The 26,279-nt window shown below is 43.2% G+C and overlaps 1 protein-coding gene across 5 annotated transcripts in view; it reads left to right on the forward strand.

The window, feature by feature from the left end:
- SRGAP3 (SLIT-ROBO Rho GTPase activating protein 3) overlaps positions 1 to 26,279 on the forward strand; it is a 237,810-nt gene that overhangs the window by 195,663 nt on the left and 15,868 nt on the right. For all 5 annotated transcript variants that reach the window (XM_033132357.1, XM_033132358.1, XM_033132356.1 and 2 more), the window contains 4 exons: positions 6,210 to 6,344; positions 9,186 to 9,291; positions 9,497 to 9,724; positions 12,517 to 12,596. In XM_033132357.1, the coding sequence (XP_032988248.1) occupies positions 6,210 to 6,344; positions 9,186 to 9,291; positions 9,497 to 9,724; positions 12,517 to 12,596 (549 nt within the window). The remainder of the gene's footprint in view (positions 1 to 6,209; positions 6,345 to 9,185; positions 9,292 to 9,496; positions 9,725 to 12,516; positions 12,597 to 26,279) is intronic.

Here is a 26,279-nt window from a genome sequence, read left to right on the forward strand (position 1 = left end):
GGCGTTCCACACCCAAGGAACAGCATGTGCAAAGGCCACAAAGCAAGAGGTATCTGCCATCAGTATCCCGGATGGAAGTATCATTCCTTATTCCCTGAGCTGTTTTGGAGAACTCTGGACAGCCCAATCCAATTCTGTTTATTCATTTTCCCCAACTCCTTAGCACCCCTGCTGCCCTGCATTCATTGTAAATGAACAGAGACATGGTCTGGAATCTTTGCTGGTTCCATCTTCCTGGGCTCACCTCATTATATAAAACGCCTCGAATCTCATGGGTAAACTCACTGCATGGTGTCTCCAGCCTGGCGAGTACCTCACCCTGGCATTTTCCTACTTCCCTATGTCCTGTAAGTAACCTTTTTGTACCAGGGAGTCAGGTCCTATCCCCACCCCAGAAGTACTGCTTTCTTTCCTTCTTGAATGTGATTTTCTAAGGTAAACCCCTTCTGTCAGTCGCTTGGGTACCTTGCAGTGGGGCAATTTTTTAAATCACCTTGCAGGTGAAATTTAAAAGAATTCTCTGCTCTTCATAAGCTCTAGACCGCCTCAGGCAGAGCCCCACTGGGCCGAGATCACCTGACCCGAACCTCTGCTGCAAAAACTATTTTCTGCTTTTTCTTTGCATCACGTATGCAGTTAGCTCCTTTCCCTCTCTCCATCATTCCTGAGTGAATCTTATTCTCTGGCCAGCTTTGTCCTTCTGCTCCACCTGAGCCTAAAATGAGGCATGGCTCACTCTAGAAGAATGGTTCTTGGTATGTCTTTTTTAGAAAAATCTGGCTTCTTTGAGCTGGCCTATACCTATATTTCTCACTTATTCTTTTCTGTTTCCTGATATTCACCAAGCAACTGCCCTGGGTTTGGCTCCTTAACAAGTTGACCCTCAGAGTCACTTCCTCCTACCTTTCCATATCCCTCCTCCCCAACCAGGTGGCCTGAGCCTGCGCAGGGCTCAGCATTTCTTTTCTCACCCACTCCTCGTGTCCCACATACCCTAACTTGTGATAGAGCTTTCTCTCCCAACCAGTACCTTGTGTGTTTTTCCTGTCTTCCTTTTATTTTTTAAAATTCAAGTCCCCTAATCCCTTCAGGGTGCCTGACATTTATTACTTGTTCAAAGAGAGTTGGGTCTTTTTCTTCCTTGGCCCCCTTCTTTCTCTCTCAGAGGTAGTTCTTGCCTACATTTCTTACATAGGCTGCTTAAAGAAGCACCCATCTCTTTTCCTTAATCTTCTGAAAAATTAGAACACATTGGAAAGACCATTCCTGTCTTATTATTCCCACTTTCTTTTTCTTCTGACACAAGTCAACCAGGATTTTAGTTGGGATTATTATTATTATTATCTTTATTGTTTGCTGTCAATAAATCTTAAACTTACTGATCTTTTGAGATCTTCTCGTAATCTTCTGGCAAAGTGAAGGAGAAAACGTCAGGGAAAAGGTAGGACTCAGCGGCCGTGTCTCGGAAAGAGCTGTGGCTCACTGTTATCTCCTAGGTCACATTTTTTTTGTACGTCAAGATGAGTGAGATAGCTGCTAATGGTCTGTCCTATGAGGAGGGTGGCTGGAAAGAGACCCAATGGCCCTTTCTCCCTGCGCAGATCAAATAGGGTTGGACTTGGGACTGAAGTCATGGCTTGTAGGGTCTGACACCTTCTGGACTCAACCTGGCCCTTCTGAGGCTATTTCCTGCCCCAGGAAGAGGGGTGTGGCCAGGAGACGCTGGGAGGGGCTGTCATGTAGAGGAGCTTCAGGAGGGGCTTGTGTGGACCTGTGACCACAGAGAACTGCCCTTGTAAGAGAGACCACCTGCATGCTTCTTGCCCCAGTCCAGCGGCAAGTTCCCCTGAAGCCTTAAGCACACATTGTATGTCCACACCCTGCCCTGGACACAGCCATGGCTGAAAGTCTTCGGCAACGCCTAGGTGATCTGGCTGAGCGGAAGCTGTAGGCAGGGCTGTTTGATAGCAATTCTAGCTCCTCCAGGCCAGTAGCTAGCAAAGTGTGAACACAGCTTTCTTTCCAACTTGCCTGGAATTTTACTCTAATTCTCCTCCTAGAGGAAGCCATCATTCACACAAACCATCCTGCTTATCTTGGGTTCTGGAATTCCATACGTTTCTGGAGCCAAAATTGACTAGCCTTGCAGAGAGCCGAAGGCCTAGGCTGGGAGGAAGGCGCGTTTGGATGGCTCCTTTTATGGGCTGAATTCCTTTGGGATGAAGAACAAGAGTGAATGGTGTGTGTGTGTAAAGTCAGTATATTGATCAAGCTTAAGGGAGGTTAATATGGAGAAAAAAATGTATGCACTTTTTCATCACGAGACCACAAGAGTAATGCATGGTAATAATAGGGAATCAGTTTAATACAGTTGTGGTTTTCGAACTCTTATGGTCCTTCAGAGGGGCCTCAAGGTCTGCTACCGGGATAGAGAGGGCCTGAGGAGGTAGGGCTCGGACCTCTTCCCCCAGCTCAACTAAGACAGCTTTGTTCTATATGCTGAACACTGATAGAAACTGTTTTCTTGAAAAAGAAAAAAAAAAACACGTTGGGATTCTACTGTAAAGGAAGGAGGGAGAGAGAGAGAGGGACGGAGGGAGGGATGGAGGAAGGATAGGTTGTATGCAGATAGGCAGACAGATAGTACTGAAAAGGTAGAAGAAGGAGTATCTCCTGGGCAACATGATATCTGGGAGCTGCTGGTGTCTATTTTTGAGTGTGGGTAAGTTGTTTCACTTGTTGGGGCCTCAGCTTTCTCACTGGAGAGAATGGTGGTGTTGGAACCATGCCTTCCCCGGTGCCATACATCGCTTTTGTGAGGATTAAGAGCGAGCACAGGTGTGAATGTGCTATAGCAGTATAGGCAATGATTTTTCAGTGTTTTCTTTCTTCCTTCCCCCTGAGAAAGTCTTGTGGGGGAAGCATTCTCTCTCTTTCCATGGGGACGTCTGAGAGGTTGACCTGTGGAAAAAGAATGTCTGGGCTGCCCCATGCAGTTGTTCAGGTCAAGCACTGCACAAGGGTGCTGCTCCAAGAGGGAGGCAGGAAGTGACTCTGGCTCGTGCTCTGTCTATCGCAAGCCCTGGTTCAGGAAGGAAGGGGGGCCTTTCTCTAATTTGCATGACAGCAAGTTGGGGCTAGCAGAGGCCCTAACAGTGACACACATTCTCTTCCTATGGAGGCAGAGCAAAAATAGCCAATTCTCCTCTTCATTACTCGCCAGTCTTAGAATGCTCTGGGCTGTTCTGGGAGGAGGAGAAGCCTACTGTGTAGACTCCTCCCAGAACCTTCTGGGAGGTGGCACATTGCTCCCTGCTTCCTCTCACCTCCCCAGCTGATGCTCCCCCCCCCCCGCCCCGTAAACTAGCTCAGCAGCCCCTGATTACAGGGAAAAGTCTTGCTCTCCTGAGAGATCATTTCCCCGGTCGAATTGGCAAAAGTTCCAAAGGCTGACCACATTCCGTGGTCAGGGCTGTGGAAAGAAGCATCCTCTGTGTTGCTGGTAGGACTATAAAACGCTGCAGCCCCAATGGAGGAGAATTTGGCTAAGTCTGATGAAACCACATATGTATTTACTCTTTGACCCAGCAATCCCACTTCTAGGAACTTCCCACAGAGACATACCTCCACAAATACAAAACCACATGTACAAGGTTATTTGTCAGGGTAATAGTTGTGATAGCAAAATATTGGAAAGAAAACAAGTATCGATCCATAGGAAATGAGTTGACTTAATTATGGTCTATCCATAAAATAAGAGTACTTTATAGCCATCTTACAAAATGAGGAAGATCTCTATGAACTGATGTGGAAGGATTTCTCGGATTTATTGTTAAGAGAAGAAATGAATGTATATAGTAGGATAGTATGCTACTTACATTTTCTGTAAAAAAAAGTGAGAGAAAATAAAAAACTCGTGTATATGTATTTGCTTATTTTTGCAGAAAGAAACACAGCAGGACAAACCAGAAACTAATGAAAATGGTTAAATATAAGATGTGGAGGGGAGAACTATAAGAATATGGCCTCTCCGCATGCAACTTTTTTTTGGCTTTGACTTTGGACCATGTAAATTCTTTATATTTTCAAAACTGCAAATTTAAAAAAAAAAAAAAAGGATTTCTTAAAAAAAATCAGTTCCTAAAATTGAATATAAATATAAATAAATAAGCTGTGTCTCAAATTGATAACCATACAGAGAGTAACTTTTGAATGTGTGCTCTGATCATACATTTTTCACAGCTTAATTGAATTAAATACCATAAGGTATGTACATTCTTAAAGTGTACAATTCAGTGGTTTTTAGTATATTGTGCAATCATCGCGATAAACTAATTTCAGAAATTTTTCATCATCCCCAAAAGGGACCTTGTACGTATTTGTAGTCACTCCCTATACCCCCTCCCCACAAGGTCCCAGCCCTGGGGAACCACTAATCTATTGTTTGACCTCTGACCACATATCTTTAGTGGGAGACATTCCGATAACCAAAGACAAAGCCCTAAAAATAAATCTTAAATTTTATGTAGTAGCTATATTGTTAGTGGTAATATTGCTATTAAAATTCTGAAACCATTTTATGTATATTGTAAAAATTATTGACATTATCCATAACCAACATTTTCACTGTCAGAAGAATGAAATGCAAATACAAAATACATAAAGGTAAAGAAAACCTTGTATCTTAAATATGATTGGAAATAGCAGTGTGAACTCATGGGAAAAAAAAGATATTCTAGCTCTATCCACTGAAAGAGCTTAGAGCCTCTTTATATTACTCCTGGAGCAGTGAGCATACCTAGAACCTACATCTTGGTTTCTAAATACCATTCCTGACAAAAAGCAAACAGAGCTCCTTGTAGGAATGTTTGATTCCAGATCTGGGTCGAGGAAACGGTGCAAAGTGATCTATGGACATCTTTTGTGCCAGAAAGCCAAGAAGTACTCAATGGAGGTCGCGTCAAAAGGACATAAGTAAGAACTCCCCCTGGCCAAGTCTGGGGACAATCTGAACATCCCAGTGAATAGTGGTGTCAGGGGATTAGAACATATTGAATTAAAAATTACCAAACAATTCTGTAAAATGTTTTTAAAAGATAAGAGGAGACAGGAGGGAACATGGGGAAAGCTGTTCTTGACCGAAAAATTTCAGCTAATAATTGTAGATGGAATGACAGAATTTTTAAAAATCACCATTTTACAACCCCAGCGTAATAACTGATTTGGGCAAAAGTCATTATTGGATGCTAAAGCATTGCGTGAAACATCTTGAGTGTAATGACATGCACATAATATATTTTACAAAAGTATGTTATGTTTTACTCTTATTATTACAAAGAGGAAAATATACCTTTATCAATGTAGAGGTCTGGAGGCCACTACTTAACCCAGCGATCCAACTTAGCATGGCCAGTAGCAGGACAGCCTGACATATGTGCCTCCTGATGCAGCAAGGTGTCCACAACTTGACCCGTGTGGTATTCTTGCCAAAACGGTTGAACCTGAATCTAATCATGAGGAAACAATCAAGACAAACCTAGAATGTGAAGCATCCTACAAGGCACTTGGCCTGCACTCCTCAAAAGAGTCAATCTTAACAAAAAGCAAACTAACAATAAAAAATGTTGGGTTCTATTTTATATTCAACAGCATAAAGGCACATAATCAAATAAATTGTGAACGTTGATTAGATCTTAGCTTTTGAAATAAAAAACTGTGAAAGACATGGGACAATTGGAAATGTTTGCATGTGGGCTGTATATGAGATGGCGTTTTGGAACTGTCGTTACTTTCCTTAGATATAATAATATTGTGTGACAATGTAGGAGAATATCCTTGTACCTAGCAGACACGCGTTGAAGTGTTCAGCAGTGACGTGTTGTGATGTCTACAAAGTACTCTCAATTAGCTGAGCAATAATAAATACAAGCAGAGAAAGAGAGAGAAAGCAAATATGGCAAGATGAGTGTAAGTTGGAGTGTAAGTGAAGGGTGATGGTTGTTCGTTATTTTGTTCTTACAACATTTCTATAGAGTTGACCATTTTCAAAATCAGTTGCAGGGAGAACTGTGAACTTGCTCTGTTGGGGCGTACGTAAGATGTCCCCTCGGTCTCTTCTCCAGTTCAGACTGGGCCTGGTCATCTCTTCTGCTGTCTACGCGTTCCCTGCCTCCTCGCCAAGCTGAATCATCATCTCTGTTTCCTCACAGGTGAAGACCCCCTTGTGGATGACCAAAATGAACGAGATATCAATTCAGTCGCTGGTGTTTTAAAACTGTATTTCCGAGGACTGGAAAACCCACTCTTTCCTAAGGAAAGGTTTCAAGATTTGATATCTACTATTAGTAAGTATTTCGCAGGGGAATGATCAATTCCTTGACAAATATTTATTGACGTTGCATTACGGACTCCTCAATGTGTTAGCCATGCAGGAAGGACACTGTGAAAGGAGCAGTATGGCCTTTGTCCTTAGAGAACTTCAAGCCTAGTTGTGGAAATAATAAGATGCTTTATAATGGAAAAACTAACGGGCATGGTACACTTGGGGATGGAAGGAGCTCAGAATAGCAGAGAGAGAGGGACACTTGGCTTCACAGATCACAGCTGAGAGAGTGAACTGAACAGAGTCTTCCAGGAGGAGTGGACACGGGGATCCTGGGAAGGGTTGGGGACACACAGACCGATGGGCCCAGCAGGAGGGTGTCCCGGCCAGTGTCCGATGCAAGAGGGAGAAGGTCGTGAATGCCTTGCAAGGATTCTGGGGCTTTTCCCCTGGGGTAATGGGGAGCCATGGAGGGCTTGGGAGTCTGGTCAGCAACATGACCAACAAGGGAAATGGTGACAATAAGTTGACTGAGAGCTTTCTCTGACATTGCTAGCCATCAGAGTCCTCCTTGACTGGTATTTCTGTGGATGAAGGCAGGAGCCGAGTCCAAGGGGCTGAAGTAAAAGCACCTTGACTGTAAGATGCCCAAATCCAAGGCAGCCTTTTAAAGATATTTTTTAAAAATCAACTTTTAATATTGGAATATGAGAATTTTAGCATTTTGGAATAAACTCTTGAATTTGATTTGCAGAAAATCGCCGCACACCTAGTTGCACTAGGGATGCTTCTCACAATGCTCTGAGAGATTTGCAGCCAGGACAGTGACCCCAGAGGTGGCAAGAGCCTCCAGAGGCTTGAGCCCTCTTACCTGCCTGTGTACAAGACCCTTCCTGCACCCTTCTACCCTCCACACTACTTCCTGCTCATCTTTCCAGACCCACTTCAAGCTCCAAATCATCTCTCAGAAATTCCAGGCCACAAAGGCTCAATCAACTTTGTCTGAGCCCCACGTCACTTGCTCAGCCGATGTTTCCAGAAGCCCCAGTAGTCCATTTCCTGAGCAGGGCCCTCAGTGGACCAGGTCGTTGACCTCTGGTACAAGCGCATGACATTAGATACCTTGAATCACAACTTGAATCATACCGTGGGAAAAAACAAGTCCCTTCTCAGTTCCTGTGGTTACATCAAGGAGCAAACCTCATGGGTCAACCTCCCTTCGAAACACAGAGATGCGGCCTCAGTCTCAGAAACTTTTGTAGAGAACAATGTCTACCTATAACTTAGTAGCATTGTTTTCCTCTCGTTGTATCTGTTTTTATGTTACGTCCTAATTATGACAAATGATCCTCATTTACAGAGTGAGGTCAAGTCTCCTTTTTAAGAAGAAAATCAGTGATGGTGGAGGTGGTACTAGGGCACGGTGACCGAAGCTGAGGGCATGAAGGGGCCTATAATAGGGGCAGTGGAATGAGGGAAGGTGTAAGAGCTTACCCCTGTGGGGAGGCTTCCTGGAACCAGACCTCGAAGGTAGGCTGGAGCGTGCCCGGCAGAGAAGGGAGAACCCTAGTGTGCGCAAAGCCCTAGGGGTAGCCAAGTCCTTTGTGAGAGGGAGATGGTGGAAAGGCAGCCTGGCACAGAGTGTCTCAATGGGGTGCTATTGGCATTTAGGGAAGAGCAGTGCCTTGTTGTGTGTTCCCTACATTCAGGACACTTAGCGCCTTCACCCTGGGTCCCTAATGCCAGTGGCATCCTCCAGTCACCTTTTCACCCCAAAGAATGCCCTCAGGGGTTCACTACTATAAATTTGAGACGCATGGCTCTAAATCATCTTCAAATACTCCAGGAAGGGGTGGTAGCTAGGAGGTGGCCCAGGTAGGTTGGGTGCAGAGGAGAAACTGGAAAAGTGGTGTTTTGGAAGGAGCATATTGACAGAATGTGGAGGCTGGAGAGAGAGCCTATGTGAGAAAAAAACATGTTTTCTGAAGAAGAACCTGACATGGGTTTGTGCGTCAGCCCAGCCTCAGCCCTGTAGATAAACATCAGGCTTTGGCAGCTCACTCTTCTTAGCCCCAGCCTTCCCTCTCCACTAAGTGAAGCCCACAAAGTACTTTTCGCTTCTTATCAAGCCTGATTTGCTGCTCCTACACCCGGCCTGACTGAGAAAAATACCAGTGTCTGTATCTCTAGGATTGACCTGAAAACAGGGGTCAGAGACGAGATCCCAAGCATCTGCCAGGCTCTTCGGCCAATATGCAGCTCGGGAGGGTTATTCAGCACTCATATCCTGAGCACCTACTATGTGCTGGCATGTGCTGAAGTTGGTGTTTATAAAGAGTTTAATGAAACATGAACCCTGCCTGGGTTCATTAGGACTCATAGGTTGCAGGTGACAGAAATGCAGCTTACACTGGCTTAATCCATCAAAGGGAACGTATTGGCTCACAGTCCTCAAAAGTTGAGGCCCAGCTGGACCCAGACCTCACATGGCATCAGCAGGAATCTGTCCCTTCCATCTCTGTGTGTCGTCACTATAGGAAGTATCTTCTTCCCTAGGAGCCCCCAGCTACTCCAGACTTCCCTCTATCTAGTTTCAAGAGGGAACCTCTCTCTAGGTTTCTCCAGCCCAAACTCCCAAGGATCAACTCCAGTTGGTTCTGATGAGGCCATGTACCCGTCCCTGGGCCCACCCCTGTGGCCCGGGGAATATGATGCTCTGACCGGCCAGGCCAGGCTCCCAGAACTGAGAGCAGAACTGGCTCCCCGGAACCACATGGGCTGATCGAAGAGGTAGGACTCGCAAATGTTGGCTAATTGGCTCACCAAGGACGATAGACAACATGAAAGCCCCTTTATGTTACAGAACTGGAGAGCTCCGCTGAGAGGGTGCACCAGATCCAACAAATCCTCATCACCCTTCCCCGCGTGGTCATCGTGGTCATGAGATATCTCTTCGCTTTCCTCAATCAGTGAGTTGCCCGGCCAGGGGGTCCCCTCTTTGACTCGGCCCTGACCTCCTTTGGGAAGGGGTGTCCTGAGGCTTTTGCAGGTGCAGCTGTTCTTAAAACAGAACATTGAATCCTCCTGGATTTGAACAGAGTCCCCTAAAGAAAGAAACCCCAGGGGGAGGCTTCGCCTTTCCCAGGTGACTTGTGGGTGCCTCCTCTCTTGTAGCCTCTCGCAGTATAGCGACGAGAACATGATGGATCCCTACAACCTGGCCATCTGCTTTGGGCCCACCCTCATGCACATCCCCGATGGGCAGGACCCTGTGTCCTGCCAGGCACACGTCAACGAAGTCATCAAAACCATCATCATCCATCATGAAGCCATCTTCCCCAGCCCCCGGGAGCTAGAGGGACCCGTTTATGAGAAATGCATGGCTGGAGGGGAAGAATATTGGTAAGATTCCATTCCTCTTAATATTATTATTATCATTGTCGTCGTTGTTGTTGCTGTTGAACAGGAACAGTAAGAAGCCCTTTGATTTTCTTACCACTTTGTAGTCTGTGCTCCCATATACATTTTCTCATTTGAGCTTCACAGCAGCCTGAGCGGAGATAGTTACATCAGTCAGATTGGCTTAAACTAAATGGGAATGTACAGGTTTACGTCACTAAAAAGTCTGGGTTCATGGCTTCAGCTATAGCTGGATCCAGGGGTTTGGTGATGAACAGCAGGCCTTGGTCCTGCAATGCCCAGCTTGTGGCTCTGCTCTCTTCCGTGTTGGCTTCATTCTCAGGCAGGCTCTCCTGTGGTGGTTTCAAGAAGCCATCTGGTAACTCCTGATTCAGAGCACATTCTCTTAGCATCCCCAGTGGACAAAAAGAGCTTCTCTATTCCCCATGTTCCAACACAAGCCCAAGAATGAGGTCTCCTCGCTGAGGCTTGGGTCTGGCAAACTCATCACATTAGTTAAGAGACGAAATGCTGTCGTTGGCCAGGTGAGCCGCAAGCCCATCTCGGCAGCAGAGAAGTAGATAATCCCCACCTCAACCTGGTGAACTGAGAGTGACACTGCCCACTGTTGTCCCCTCCCACCCAGGACAAAGTGAGTTCGCTGTCTCTGAGAGCGCCACGCCACGTCAGCAGTTGCTAGCTGGGCACCTCAGTGTCCCCAGAGCTACACTGGGTCTTGGGAGGGTCTTAATCCAAGTCAGGGCTGACTGCCTTCCCCAGGCTAAGACCTTAAATGTGGCAAAGAATGGAAAATTCTTTTAAATGCGGAAAAGACAGGAGATTCAGACCGTTGACTGGTAGAGACCAGTGAAAAGGTTTGCACTCTTTCCTTATTCCTGATCCAGGACAACACACGGCTATATATTTAGGCATTACCTGTACTGCTGTGAACCAGGTGCCTACAGGAGTTTGTCTTTTGATGGACAAAGCTCCCCTGGGTTCTCGAACCACTTTAGTTCTGTGGGCATATTTGGGCAACTGCTTCAAAGAAGGAAGATGTCCCAGCCTGTTTCCCCGCAACGCTTCCCAGCACAGAAATACCGGGCCCTGGTGTTATCTAATCACAGCTCTCTAATCTCATGTGAGGCACGAGGACAAGTCTGTCCCTGATCTGTAACGGAAACATTAAACAGCCAGCAAGCATACTTTCTGGACAAAGAGAAGCTTTTCACGTTTTTACAGCCATTACCAGTTCTCTTTTCTTGCTGCAATACATAAAAACTAGTGTTCTCGTAGGGGTCCCGTATACTTATCAAAGAACAACATACAATCCCCACACTATTCTCAGTGCCATGAGAAAGGAAAACTGTTAATTACATGGTAATTCTGGAGACATTTTCAAAGCCCAAAAGGGGGATGTGGCTGAGGGTCTCCCCACAGTGGACAACGCTCATTCATTCAACAAATGCTTCCTGAGCACCTCTCCTGGGTCAGACCTGGGTGGGGGGCAGGGATGTACTCCCTGATACAGGGAGCGCTGGTGGAGGAGGAAATAGTTCCCAAAGCAGGGTCCTCTGAGCCAATGTTGGCAGGCCAGGAAAGGCTTCCTGGAGGAAACAAAGACTTAACTGAAACCTGTAGGATGAACTGGAGTCAGCCAGGTGAGGAGTGGGCAAAGAATGTTCTAAGCCCGGAGCGTTCAATAAAATGAAAAGCAGTTCTGTGTGTCTGAAGTGTTTTCGTGTGAGGGAATGGTGAAGGCGGAGGCTCCACCGGCCAGCAGGAGCCAGGGTATAAGAGGTCTTAAACAAGCCATTGTACAGAGTCTCGACCTTATCCAGGAGGCAGTGGAGAATGTTTCATAATAAAGTCTATATTCCTTTAAATGGTATTGTATATGTCACCTCCTCCGAGAAGCCTTCCCTGACCACCCCATGTAGGTCCCCTCTGCTGTTCTTGTCTCTGCTCATTTGTTCCTACATAACACATTTCCACTTGCCACAGTTTTATTTCCTGGCCCATGAGGGCAGGGTCTGTGTCCACCTTACCCAGACACTGTGCTAGTAGGAGGGATGCACTACTAGTGTGTTAGGCATATGTTAGGTCTCAATCAATGCTCAATTAAAAAGCCAACTGCCCAACTATGTGAATGAACCCTGGCCTCAAGAAGCTTATAATTTAACAAGAGAGCAGCAGCTGGTAAAATTATCCCCATGCATTCATGACTAAATTTAACAGGCTGGATACACTCTACCGCCCTGCCCATCATGGTCGCCAGCCGGCTCGCACCAGCTGGACTGATCGGGGCTTTTGCACACAGCATCAAGAGGCTTCCTTGAGGGACCCTTCTCCTCGTGAGCTTCACTCAGCCTCGCTGGGTGTGTCACCTCTCTTGTAAGACCGGGAGCCAGGCTAGATGAATAACTCACAGTGCTTCTAAAACTCCTTTTTCTTTTTTTCTGGCCTGGGGTTCTTCCGAGGATAAAGGCCAGGGTTTTACCATTGCCCTCTGGATCTTGGCGTTGACAACCTTTACCAAGAAGGCAGCCCAACAAATTCCAGGGCTGGGGCCATCTGGGGAAGGTTATGCACGGAAACTTCCCAGCCAGGGGGTTGGGAATGGTTTTCTCTTCGGAAGATCCATGAGAGGTCAGGTGGTAAAGCTGGGATTCAGTGGGTCTGGGCCTGATGTGGATCAAGGCCCAGAGGTGGGCTGGGCTGGTGCCTGAGGGAGGCTAAGGGCAGTGTGAGGGTACAAGGCCCCCAACGGGTCCCCTTCTCGTGTTGCTTTGCAGTGACAGCCCACACAGTGAGCCAGGGACCATTGATGAAGTTGACCACGACAATGGCACTGAACCTCACACCAGTGACGAAGGTGAGTAAGAGGGATTCTAGGGCCAGTGAACCCACCCAAGGGCGTCTCCTGTTGACTCAGGCCCGCTCAACACTGGGCAGGTCCACATAACCCCCTCCAACTTTGCAAGTCAGCACATCATCCTCCAGAATAGATGGGGACCCAGGAAGACCTCAGAGGCATGTGCGCTCCAATTCATCACATTTCTGCCTGGCTGCCTCATCTTCTTCGGTGCCCTCGTCTGCCCAAGTGCCAATCCTAAGTGACAAGAGTTTCCTAAGTAGGAAGCGCACTTTGTCCCTTAATCTCTCCCCCACCGGGGATCTGTTTTGCACCCAGCCTGTGCTGGGACTTGGGACATGTCGATGAATGAGACATGGGTCATGGAGTAGCTGCCAGTCTCGTCACTGATAATACCAGACTACTTTACAGGTGTGTCCCCAGTGCAGTGGGTGCCGGAATATGAAGCCCAGTGGTGACGACTCAGGGAAGTGGTGAAAGGAGAGAGTGAAAGTCCAGCCTGGACTCTGAGGGGCTCACCAGGCCCTTCCATCCCTTCTAGACAAGGAGAAGAGAGTCAAGTTAGTCTTGAGGGAACTGGGATTATATAGACAAGCAATCTGGGTAGTATAGGCTCTCCAGTGCTGGCATATCCACTAGGCCCAGGGCCCACGATACTTTTAGGGACCCATATAATGTTTTAATTTCTTTTAAAGTAAGAAGAAAAAAATGAATATGATCCAGCCTGGACTATATTCATCTTTATACCAATGCAGTTGTAAAACATAATATTCAATTTTTTTTTCTAATGGAGGAAGGAATCCATGCAAGCAAAAGTGCCAGGGGCCCGTGAAAGTCCTAATGCAGCCCAGTATAGACCAAGCATAGCCCCCCTTTCTCCCTGTGATAGTTTTACTTTTTAAAAATCATTATTTGGCAGTTATCTTCTCAGCCTTTGTGTTGCCCTTGTGGGCCAACCCCAGGCCCTGTTGGCTGCCATATTTGTCAGGACAGCTGTGTATGTACTTAGGTGTGGATTCTGGGTACTGGTAAAAGAGGCAAGACTGATAAGTGGGTTTGCACATTCTAGTAGGACTAGTTCAGTTGCTAATGACAGAACCTCCAGCTCAACCTGATTTAAGCGTAAAAGAAATTCAAATCATATACTGGAAAATTCCCAGGATAGGCGTGGCTTCAGGCACCGCTGGATCCAGGAGCTTAGTTGATCCTGTCAGGAGTTTGTCCCCACCTTCCTGTTCTGTTTCCGTCTGTGTCGACTTCATTCTCAAGTATGATCTCCCTGCGTGGTGCTTTCTGGCAGTTTCAGACTTTCATCATACTTTTATACAAACTCCCAATGAAAAAGAGCTTCCTTTTCCTAATGGTTCCAAGAAAGCTGCTGGGATGGAGTCTCATGGACTGACTCGAGTCATACACCCAGGCCAGAGCCGATCACTGCGGCCCGAGAGGGAGCCAATGGGTCAGGCCTGGGTCACGGGTGCAGAAAAGCAAATCGAGGTGTAACGTGGAGCTCTGCCAGCCTCCTTAGGGCTGAAGGCATCCTGAGCTGAGAAAAACATCCTGCAGAGTCTTTGTTCGGAGACGTGAAGGCTGCCACCTTCTGCTTATTTGCAATGATTTGCTTTCCTCCTTCTTTTCCTCTTTCCCTACCACCTCCAGTTCTCCCTCTCCTATCACTTTTAACAGTCCCCACCCCCCTTCTTGTTCTCACCATCTCTCACTTGCTTTATTTCTGTGTGTGTGTGTGTGTGTCTGTCCCTCTTGTTCCAGATCTCACTCCCAGTCTCTTCCACTTCTTGTCCAACAAGATAGACTGATTTTTCAGAAATCAGACGTGTCTGGACTGCTGCTGGTGGAGGCAGATGTGTCCACAGGAGGGCAGGGCAGGTGCCCTCTGAGGACCCATGCAGCCCACCTTCCTGGGGGCGGAGGTCACTGTTAGTCATCCCACACCTGCTGAGTTTCCCCAAGCTCCTCAGCCTGGGGCTGCAAGGCTGCTGTGGGTACCAGGACTGAGCAGGACCAGGGCCAGACTTGCTGGGTGAGGGAAGAAGCAGCCACAGGAGGCTTCACCCTGTGCCAAGAAGACCCCCTCCCCCCCGCCCTGAGAATGCTGCCTGGCCCCTCTCAGCAGAGGCACACAGTGTCCCAGGAATGGAATAAGTCAGGGATGTGTGTCTGCTTCCCCAGAATGTCCTTGCTCCTGTTGTTCTTTGTCATGTTGCTGGTTTCTGAGAATGGCACAGGCAGGAACAGTCATCCGGGAAGGGCCACAGCCACCCCAGAGAGAGCCAGTTTCCTGAAGGTTCTCCTTGTATCCTGCGGGTTGGAAGAGATGTGCTGAATTAGGGGCATTCATCAGAGGAAAATTAATTGTTTGCTAAATGTTTACATGCATGCTGACTACAGCCAAAACAGTCACAGAAATACTGAGCTGCAGGAAGTGTCAAGGGACCCTGGACTCTGAGAAAGGAGACCTAGAAGTGAAAGACAGGGAGAGATCTTTATGGCCATGTGATCTTTGGCAAGCCCCAGAATCTCTGGCCTCAGTGTCTTTTCTGTAAAATGGGAATGACCGCACTAGGAGAATTGTGGCTTAGGTTAAAACGAGGCGATGTAGATAAAGGAACTTCGCATAGTGCCTGGGACACCTGTGTATGCAGAATAAATCCTTCCTAATCCTGATAAAGGAACTGGGTCCCGAGCATTGTATTGACCTAACTGCTCATTGGCAGTTGAAACCTCCTGATTTCTTCGCCTACTTTCCTTTAAGATATTTCATTGGGAGTATCCTCTATTTTTTTTTCTCTTGAAAACACCCGGCATGAATGGAGCGCAGCAGACTTCAAAGGTCAAATCAGCCATAAAACCACAATTCCGTGTCCTTGCAATAAATGGGTCACCCAGTGAGTGGCCAGATTGAAAAACAAGTTAGTTGTTTGGCCATGTACTGCCTTTCCTGTCTTAAAAGATTCTGTACCCGCTGATGGCTGCTCCCCTGTCTGGCGCCTATTAGCACAACGCCAGGTTAAGTCTGGAAAATCCAGACTTTTGCTCTTTTGGTCTCCAAGATTTATAAAGAAACCATGGTTAGACTAAGAACCTTTGATTGTCAGAACTGAACCAAATGAAAACATTAAGGTAGCTTGTCAGTAGCAACTTTATTATTTGGATGCTAAGTGAGGAACAAGACTGCCAGATAAAGAAACCACTAAAATCAGTAACAGAAACATGTCTATATAGATACGTATGTGTATTTTCAACTATAATTGCACCATCATTCTCTCACTGATGTTTCCCCCAAATTCACTCTTGTCTCCTTGTCCACCATCTACATCTAGAAAACCATTAGGCCATTCATTCTTTGGATACATTAGGGGTTCATAAATGGGCTTCAGGAGGTCCATTATGGGCAAAATTTTGTTTCTGTTGAAATGTGTGCCTCTGAGACGAGGTCCGTAGTTTTTATGAGATTGTTTTAAGCACCTACTCCAAATCAGGGTAAGATTTTTCTTTGTTTGTAGTTCTGAATATTTTCTTTAATAAAAAATTACAAATACAGAGAAAAGTTGAAGGATTTTATATAGCCATATACCTACCACCTAGTTTCTACAATTAACACTTTATTTGCTTTAACGTATATTTATCTATCCCTCTATCAATCCATCTTATTTTTTTAACACATTTCAAAGTAGTGTGTTGCTGTCATCAGTGCATGTCTCTCCCAAACACTTCAGCATGCAAATCACTAACTAGGGGTCAATATTGTGTATGGTTATTTTTTTTAAGTAAAATTACTTACACTGAAATATACAAATCTTACATGTATCATTCCATGAGTGTATTTATACATGCAAACACTTGTGTAACTCAGACCCCTATCAAGATACGGAACATTTCCAACACCCCAGAAAGTTCCTTCATGCTCCTTCTCAATCAGTCCCTGCCCCAAAAGCTCAAGAAGCAACCACTGGCATGATTTATTTTTTTTACCATAGATAGTTTGCCTGTTATGGAACATGTAAATGGAACTGGACAGAATAGAGATTTTTGCCTTTGTCTTCTTTTGCTTGGCAAAATGTGTAGAGATTTATTTGTTGTGTGTATTAGGTGAGGTTTTGGTGGTATGAAAATGGTATTAGAGGCAGTTTATCCATAACACCCAGTTCTGCCTGAATCATGGTCACTCTGCCCTGGAAGAAATAAAAAACAATAGGAAAGAGAACAGTGGCCACTTTATTCCTACTTCGGCTATTGTTCCTCACCCCTAGTGTGGAGATAGTAAACTGGCCTGCCCCACGTGGCTGAGGCCTGATGCCTAAGGAAGACTCTCTCTTCCTCTTTTTTTAACCATTTTATTGTGATATGGTTCACATGCCATACAAATCACCCATTTAAAGTATACAATTTAACAGTTTTTAATATATTCACGGATATGTACAACCAATTTTTGAACGTTTTCGTCGCTGCAAATAGAAACCCATGCCCTCAGCTGTCATCCCTTATCCTTCTATCCCCTGTACGTTTTCCCCCAGCCCTAAGCAACCACTAAGCTGATTTCTGTCTCTATGGATTTATCTATTCTGGACATTTCATAGAAATGGGATCATGCAGTATGTGGCCTGTGTGTCTGGCTTCTTTCACTTAGCATAACATTTTCAAGGTTCATCCCTGTTGTAGCATGGATCTGAAATTGATTCCTTTTTATGGCTGAATAATATTCCACTGCATGGATAGACCACATTTTGTTTATCCATTGGTCACTTGATGGACATTTGGGTTGTTTCCACTTTTGTGTTATTGTGGATAATGCTATTATAAAGAATGTGTACAACTTTTGTGCAGACATATGTGTTCATTTCTCTTGGGTATACCTATGAATTGCTGGGTCATATAGTAGCTCTGTGTTTAATCATTTAAGGAGCTGCCAGACTGCTTTCCAAACCCTAGTGGGTATGAAGTGGTATCTCACTGAGGTTTGGATTTGAATTTCTCTGATGACTAATAATGCTGAGCATCATGTGTTTATTGGTCATTTGTATATCTTTTTTGGAGAAATGTCTCTTCAGATCCTTTGCCCAATTTAAAATTTGGTTATCTTTTTACTATTGAGTTGTAAGAGCTCTTTATATACTCTAGGTATAAGTCCTATAGCAGATACATGATTTGCAAACCTGTTCTGTGGGTTGTCTTTTCACTTTCTTGATGGTGTCTTTTGAAGCATAAAAGTTTTTTAATTTTAATGAAGTCTAATTCATCTACTTTTTCTTTGGTTGCTCATGCTTTTGGTGCTGTTCCTAAGACTCCTTTGCCAGACCCAAGTTCATGAAGCTTTACCTTATGTTTTCTTCTAAGAGTTTTATAGTTTGAGGTCTTATGTTTAGCTAATCATTTTGATTCATTTTAAGTTTTGTATATGGTTTAAGGTAATGGCCCATCTTCATTCCCTTGTGTGTGGCTATCCAGTTGTCCTCCCACCATTAGTTATTCTTTCCTCCATTGAATGGTCGTGGCCTCCTTGTAAAAAATCAGTTGACTATGGATATATGGGTTTATTTCTGTAGTTCCAGTTCTATTCCACTGATTGATTTGCTTATCCTTGTACCAATACTAGACTGTCTTGATTATACTGTTGCTGTTTAAATTTTGAAATCAGGAAGTCCTCCAATTTTCTTCTTATTTTTCAAGATATTTTGGGTATTCTGGGTTCTTTGCAATTCCATATGAATTTTAGAATCAGCTTGTCAATTTCTACAAAGAAGTCATCTGGGATTCTGACAGGGATTGCACTGAATCTGTGGACTGATTTGGGAGTATTGCCATCTTAATAGTGTTAAGTCTTCCAATCCATGAACCTGAGATGTTTTTCCAATTACGTAGATCTTTAATTTCTTTCAACAATAATTTGTAGTTTTCGGTGCATGAACTTTACATTTGTTTTGTTACATTTATTCCTCAGTATTTCATTCTTTTTGATTCTAATTAAATTGAATGGTTTTCTTCATTTCACTTTCAAATTGTTTGTTACAAATGTGTACAAATACAATTGATTTTCATATATTGCTCTTGTAACCTGCAGCCTTGCTGAACTTGTTCATTCATTCAAATAGCTTTAGTGAATTCCTTAGATTTTCTATGTACAGTTTCATAGCACCTGTGAATAGACTTAGCTTTACTTCTTCCTTTCCAATCTGGATGCCTTTTAGTTTCCTTGCTTAATCAGCCTAGCTAGAAGCTACAGTACAATGTTGATTAAAGTGGTGAGGATGCACATCCTTGTTTTGCTCCTGATCTTAGGGGGAAATATCCAGTATTTCACCATTCAGTATGATGTTAGCTGTGGGTTTTCCACAGTTGCCAAGTTGAGGAAGTTCACTTTTATTCTTAGTTTGTTGAGTGCTTTTATCATATTGGATTTTGTCAAATGCTTTTTCTTCATCTTTTGAGATGATCATGTATTTTCTTTCATTCTATTAATTGATATCTTCATTGATTTCTTTGTTTGGTAAACCAATTTTGCATTCCTCAGATAAATTCCACTTGAGCAAGGAGTATAATTCTTTTTATATGTTACTGGATTCAATTTGCCAGTCTTTTGTTGAGGATTTTTGCATCCATATTCATGACGTATCAGTCTATAGTTTTCTTGTGATGTCTTTGTCTGATTTGGGTATCCAGATAATAATGACCTCATAAAATGAGTTGGAAAGTGTTTCCTCCTCTTCTATATTTTTCAAGATTTTGTGCAGAATTGTTATTAATTCTTCTTTAAATGTTTGGTAGAATTCAACAGTGAAGCCATCTGGACTTAGGCATTTCTTTGTGGGAGGGTAGTTTTTTGATTACCGCAATCTCTTCATTTGTTACAGATTTTCTATTTCTTCCTGTGTTCGTTTCAGTATTTTGTTTCTTTGTAGGAATTTGTGCTTTTCATCTCAATTTTTCAATTTATTTCCATACAAATATACATAGTATTGCTTTATCACCCTTTTTATTTCTCTAGAATTGGTAGTAATGTCCCTTTTTCATTTCTGATTCTAATAATTTGAGTCTTTTTTTCTTGGTCAATGTAGCTCAAGGTTTGTCAATTTTGATGATTTTTTTCAAAGAACCAGCTTCTGGTTTTATTGATTTTCTCTATAACTTTTCTGTTCTCTATTTCATTAACTTCTATACTAGTCTTTATTATTTCCTTCCTTGCTTTAGGTTTAGTGTGTTCTTTTTTTTTCTAGTGTCTTACAGTAGAAGGTTAGGTTATAGATTTGAGTTCTTTCTTTTTTCTTAATACAGGCATTTATAGCTATAAATTTCTCTCTAAGCCCTGCTTTAGGTGCATCTCATACATTTTGGTATGCTATGTCTTCATTTTCATTCATCTCAAAGTATTTTCTGATTTTTCTTTTGACTTTTTCCTTGACCATTGGTTATACAGGAGTGTGCTGTTTAATTTCCTCATATTTGTCAGTTTTCCTAAATTTCTTTTCTGCTATTGATTTCTATAAAGGAAATCAGTAGTTTCATTCTGTTGTCACTGGAGAACATACTTTGTATGATTTATATCCTTTTAAATTATTGGGGTTTGTTTTATGGCCCAGCATATGGCATATTCCAGAGAATGTTCCCTGTGCATTTGAGAAGAATGCATAGTCTTTTGTTGGGTGGAGCATCGTATAGATGTCTGTTAGGTCTACTTGATTTATAGAGTTAAGTTTTTTATTTCCTTGTTGATCTTCTATCTGGTTGTTCTATCCATTATTGAAAGTGGGGTAATCAGGTCTCCAACTATTATTTTTGCATTGTCTGTTCCTCCCTTTGTTTCTGTCATTTTTTGCTTCATTTACTTCACTGTTCTATTATTAGATGCATTGTTTATCATTGTTATCTCTTCCCAATGGATTGAACCTTTTATAATTATAAAATTTCCCTCTTTATTTCTACTAAACTTGTTTTGTTTTAATGTCCGTGTTGTCTGATATTAGTATAGCCACTCCAGCTTTTCTGTGATTGTAGTGTGCATAATATATATTTGTTTTATCCTTTTACTTTTACTCTATTTGTATCTTTGAGTCTAAAGTTTGTCTCCTATAGACAACATATAGTTAAATCATGTTATTTTATCCAGTCTGACAATCTCTGCATTTTAATTGGATTGTTTAATCCATTCACATTTAATGTTATTATTGATGCAGTTGGATTTATGTCTGTCATTTTACTGTTTTGTTTTCTATATGTCGCATGTCTTTTTTGTTCCCCTATTCCTTATTTACTGCTTTCTTTTGCATTAAGTGAATATTTTCTAATGTAGAATTTAAATTTTTTTAATGATTTTTTTCACTGTATTTTTTAGTGGTTGCTCTAGGGTGTACTGTATATATCTTAACTTATCAGAATGAGGTGGAGATTTATACTAGTTTAATTCCAGTGATATATGAAAATATTACTCATATATAGTTCTTTTCCCCTTTTACATGTTTGTGGTATTATTGTTATACATATTACACCTGCTTATATTATAAACCAAACAGTACATTGTTATAATTATTTCCTTACCCTCTGTAGTCATTTTCTTAGCCTAGCACAACTTTGCTCTTAACTCCTTTGTGCTGTTATTGACAAATGTATTATATGTATATTACATATTTATATGTTATAGGCCCAATACATTATATACATATTTTATACACTTGCTTTTAAATCAATTAAAAGAAAAGAGAATAATATGGTTTTTACTCTTTATGATTACATAATTATTTTGACTGGTGTTATTCCTTTTTTCTTGTGGATTTACATTACTGTCAGGAGTCACTTTCAGCCTTAAAAAAATTTCCTTTAGTATCTTGAAAGGTAGATTTGCTGGTGACAAATTTTGTTTGTTTGTTTTTTAATCTGAGAATATCCTTATTTTGTCTTATTTTTGAAAGATAGCTTTCTTAGATTTAAGATTCTTGGTTGACAGTTATTTTTTAAAGCACTTTGGACATGATATCTCACTGCCTCTGGCCTCCATTGTTTCTACTGAGAAGTCAGCTGTTAATCTTATTTAGATTCCCTGGTAAGTAATAGATTGCTTTTCTCTTGATGCTTTCAAGATTTTCTCCTTCGGTGTTATTACTATGATGTGCCTATATGTGGATCTTTTTGCATATAGACACTTGGAGTTTGGTGAGCTTCCTAGACATGTAAGTTATTGTTTTTAAATAAATTTGGGAGGTTTTCAACCATTATTTCTTCAAATATTTTTTCTGCTCCTTTACCTCTCTTCTCCTTTTACTACTCTCATTACATGTATGTTGGTGCACTTAATGGCGTCTCACATTTCTCTGGGGTTCTTTTCATTTTTCTTCATTCTTTATTCTCTCTGTTCTTCAACTTTTATTATCGCTATCAATCTGTCTTCAAGTTTGTTAATTCTGCTGCTAATTCAAATTCTAGTAAATTCATAATTTTAGTTGTACTTTTCAATTCCAGAATTCCGTTTTTTAAATTTATAATTTCTATCTCTTTATTGATATTCTTTTTTTATTGATATTCTTTTTGATTTGACACTGTCATCATACCTTCCTTTACTTCTTTAAGCATGGTTTCCTTTCGTTTTGTGAACGTATTTTTAAAGCTACTTGGAAGTCTTCTGTTAAATCTGACATCTGGTTATTCTCACAGGCAGTTTTTGTTGTCTGCTTTTTCTCCCCCAGTGTATGGGTCATACTTTCTGTTTCTTTGCATGCCTTGTAATTTTTTTTTGTTGGAAACTGGACATTTTAGATAACGTATTGTTACAACTCTGGGTACTGGTCTCTACCCTTTGGGGCTTGTTGTTGTTATTTGGTTCTGTATTTGTTTAGTGACTGGCTGGATTATTTCAGTGAAGTCTGTTCTCCCCTCCCTCTCCCTTTCTTCCATATACATGGTGTTAGGCCTGATGTTACTTCTCAGAGAGGAACTACTTTGCATATGCCCACAGTCACTCTGGAATGACAGTGGTTTTGGTAGGGTCCGCTTTCCCTGACTGCATCCACTGTTAAACTCCATTAATCGCTAGATGTTTTGCTCTATTCTTATGAATAGTGTCCTCGGTCATAAATCATTTTACAAACTAATCCAATTGAATTCTGTCTCCTTTGAAGGAATAATTTCTGAGATCAGTGTTGGCTATTTGTTCTGACCCCAAGAGGTCTCCTCTCCGCTGTCGTAGTCCCTGGTTATCTCTTATAAACTTACTAGCCTACAATGTAGGCTGTACCTTCATTAAATTCATGCACCTACCCCCAAGTGCCTTTCACCACAACCTCTGCTGTTCTTGAGGGCACCCTTAGGCTTGAACTTCTCCAAGCTCTGTTGCAAATAAAGTCAATTCCTTCAAGATGAGATTAGCAGCTATTGTATAGCCTGCTTCTTCCCCTAGACAAAATCTCTGAGGCACAGCTCTGGAGCTGGGAGTGAGGCAAACAATGGCAAACATCTGAGGAACCTCCTCACTCTAGGAGCCGAGGCGTTGTGGAGAGGCAGGCAGCAGCCTGAGGTCCTCTCAGCTTGCCTCTCCTCACACGGAATCATCACCCCATGAGCTGGCCCATGGGTGATCAGGGCCCCACTATTCTCAGTGGCACAGTGCCTAGAACTTCCATTGCATGAGGGAGAGTTGGTGGAAGAAGGAAGCTTTCACGTTCCTACTGTGCTCTGCTGGGACTTAACCCCAGCAAGAGGTAGCTGCGGGCAGAATGATAAATACTAATCTCCTGGGAAGAAAGCCTTAGAACTGGAAGTGCGGGGAGAGGAAACCCTATGTTTTAGGCTGCAGCAGTCTGGAGTAATCTCTGCCTCCCTGAGCTAGGGGGACAGGGCTGGTGGAGGGAGGGAGCCATTTTGGTTCAAATTCCACAGATTCTCGCGTTTCTTACTGAATTTTCATAGATTTTATTGAGTAGATGTTTATATGCTGTTTGCCCTTAGGACCATTTCCAGATACTTTCAATGGTTATTTGTTTGTTGGCTTGTTTTGTATTTTTCACAAGTTTCACTGGGGAATGGATCAGCAGATCTTACACTGTCATACCAGGTCAATCTCTCTCTTTTCCTGTAAAACAAAATCTAAATCTTAATACTAGCTGATGCTACAGCTTGAGGCAATGAAAGAACCCAAGATCATGAGTGAGAAGAGGAGAAAAGAGGGAACCTGTGGACAGGCCCTAGGTTATGTCATTACTTTAGTTGCAGAGAAGATGAGAGGGAAGAAAGGGCACATCCATGTTCCCAACCTTTAACATGGTGACCATGGCCTCTAATACACCGGCCTAGTGAGATTAATGTTCTCTCTTCAGAGACCGTGTTGGGGTGGAGGTGGGGGAGTGGGGGTATTGAGGTGGTATTGAGAGGAATGGAGTCATCTGCTCTCCCATATAAGCAGAGTTCCTGACCTAAAAAAGTCTTCTCTGGTGTGGCATCGTTAGAGAGGAGCGTCTGAGTTTGCTATCAGGTGATAGGTAGAGAAGGATAACGAGTATGGGACTTGTAAAGTGTCCAGCCTTCACATTCTGAAATTAAAGGAAAGCTCCAATCTGTCTTTTCATCTGCATGTCAGGCCCTGGACTATTGTAACTGTCGCTGAACTGCTGTTGCCTCTGGCCTTTCCCATCCAGTCTTTCTCCAACTCTGTGACTGCTGTGCTCCTGGAGTGGCTGTCCCAAAGTGGGTTTCCAGCCAGGCTCCTACTAGGACAGTCCTCAACCTCTCTTTCAGCTCGAGGGCTGGCCTCTCCATCCCTCCTCCACTCACTGGTACCATACGGTACCTACCTGGCAAAACTACCCTCTCAATCAGCAGGAGTTAAATTGAATATCAAACATACAGCATGGTGTAGATGTATATTCACGTTTACACTGTATAGATACAAAGGTCCCGGGCAGGAATAAGTAGCATGTTTTAAAAACATCAGGAAGGCTCTATTAATGATACCTGGGGCCTGGGCTTAGATCTCAGCTCATCACTCTCTACTTGTTTGACTCTCCCCGGGTGTGACACATCATTTCAACTCAGCCTCAGTTTCCCCATCTGTAAAATGAGTACAGTACTGCAGATATTGTTGTGAGGATGAAATGTGATGATGCGAGAACACTTAGCTCATAGTAAAAGCTTAATTTGTTCATACAAGTAACAAACAAGCATTGAGTGCCTACTCATCCCAGGGACTGTTTTAGAAGTGGGGAAATAGCCAGAAATAAAATAAAATCTCTGTCCAAACGGAGCTTACATTTTAGTAGGAAAGATTGACAGTAAGAAGTTTCAAAACTGCTTATGTGCACATGCACACGTGTAAGTTCAAGTTGTGATACCTGCTCTGAAGAAGAATAAAGCAAGAGAAGGTGTTAGAGTTATTTGACAGCCGGTGCTTTTGTAGTTGTGGATGGTCAGGAATTGCTTTGCTGAGGCGATGGCATTTGACTACAGACTTGAATGAAATTAGGAAATGGAACACAGTGGTCAGTAAATATTTGTTGAATGTGAATGCGTGCAGAGCTTTCCAGGCAGAGGCAGTGACAAGTGCAAAGGCCCTGTGGCAGGAAAAAGCATGGCCTGTATTAAAAGCATCAGGAAGGCTCTGAGATTATGTATGCTATTGTGGTTAGGGGTAGCGTATACTGATGTCGGCAACACATTTTAAAATTCGTTAAAAGATAAGATGGATAGATGGATGGATGACTAGATAGAGGGATGGATAGATATGTGAGAAAGCTCATATAATAAAATGTTAATAGTAGAATTTATGTGGAGGGTATATATACATGTTTACTGTAAAACTCCTTCAGTTTCACTTTGTGTTTGAAAAATGTCATCCTACGATGTGGGAGGAGAAATAGCAAGAAGGCCAGTGAGGCCGGACCAGACGGCGTGAGGGAGAGATGAGGCTGCAGAGATCTCCGGGGTCTAGAGCCTGGAGGGCCTCCGAAACCAGGGGAAGACATTTGGGTTTTCTTTCAAGCACAGGGGGATCCTTCAGAGGGATCTAAACAAGAGATTTTCATGATCTGATTTATAATTTTAAAAGATTCTTCTGGCTGCTGTGGGGAGAGATGGTTCCCCAAGTAAGAATGAAAGCAAGGAGGCCAGGTAGAGGGACAGCGATGACAGTGGAGATGGTGAGACTGGTCAGACTCAGCAGACAGCTAGAAGGGGTTGCTGATGGATTAGACGTGGGACGCTCAAGAGCAACTGCAAGGCTGTGGCCTGAGCCAGAGAGCAAGATGGTCCTATTTCCTAATGGGGAAGATTTACTAAGTGTGGGGACGGGTGTGGGAGAGTGGTAGGGGAGAAAATTGCATGTTCTATTTTAGGTGTGATAAACCCAAACAATGGATTTCTTAACAAATGGTAGTTATTATCACCGTCTCTACCACACACGTTTATATAATGACATCTGCAAACACACGTGTTTGCTCTCAGCTTGTGGCTCAGCTCTGTCCCTCCCATTTTCTTTTCTCCCCCTTACGTTTCCTACTCCATCTTGGCCTCCCATCACCATCTCCTACCCCAAGCACCAGATTACCTTAGTGATTGCTGAGGCGTTGGAGATGGGAAAGAAAGGCAGGAACTAGAAACCCAGCCTCTCCGTGCTCCTCCTAGCATGAGAAAAGCTCTGTTCAGGTCAGCTTCTTTATTAGTTGAATCAGCCCAATGGAAGCCCTGGGG

The sequence above is a fragment of the Rhinolophus ferrumequinum genome, chromosome 17 (genome assembly GCF_004115265.2).
Source record: "Rhinolophus ferrumequinum isolate MPI-CBG mRhiFer1 chromosome 17, mRhiFer1_v1.p, whole genome shotgun sequence".
In the NCBI taxonomy this organism is placed as follows: Eukaryota; Metazoa; Chordata; class Mammalia; order Chiroptera; family Rhinolophidae; genus Rhinolophus; species Rhinolophus ferrumequinum.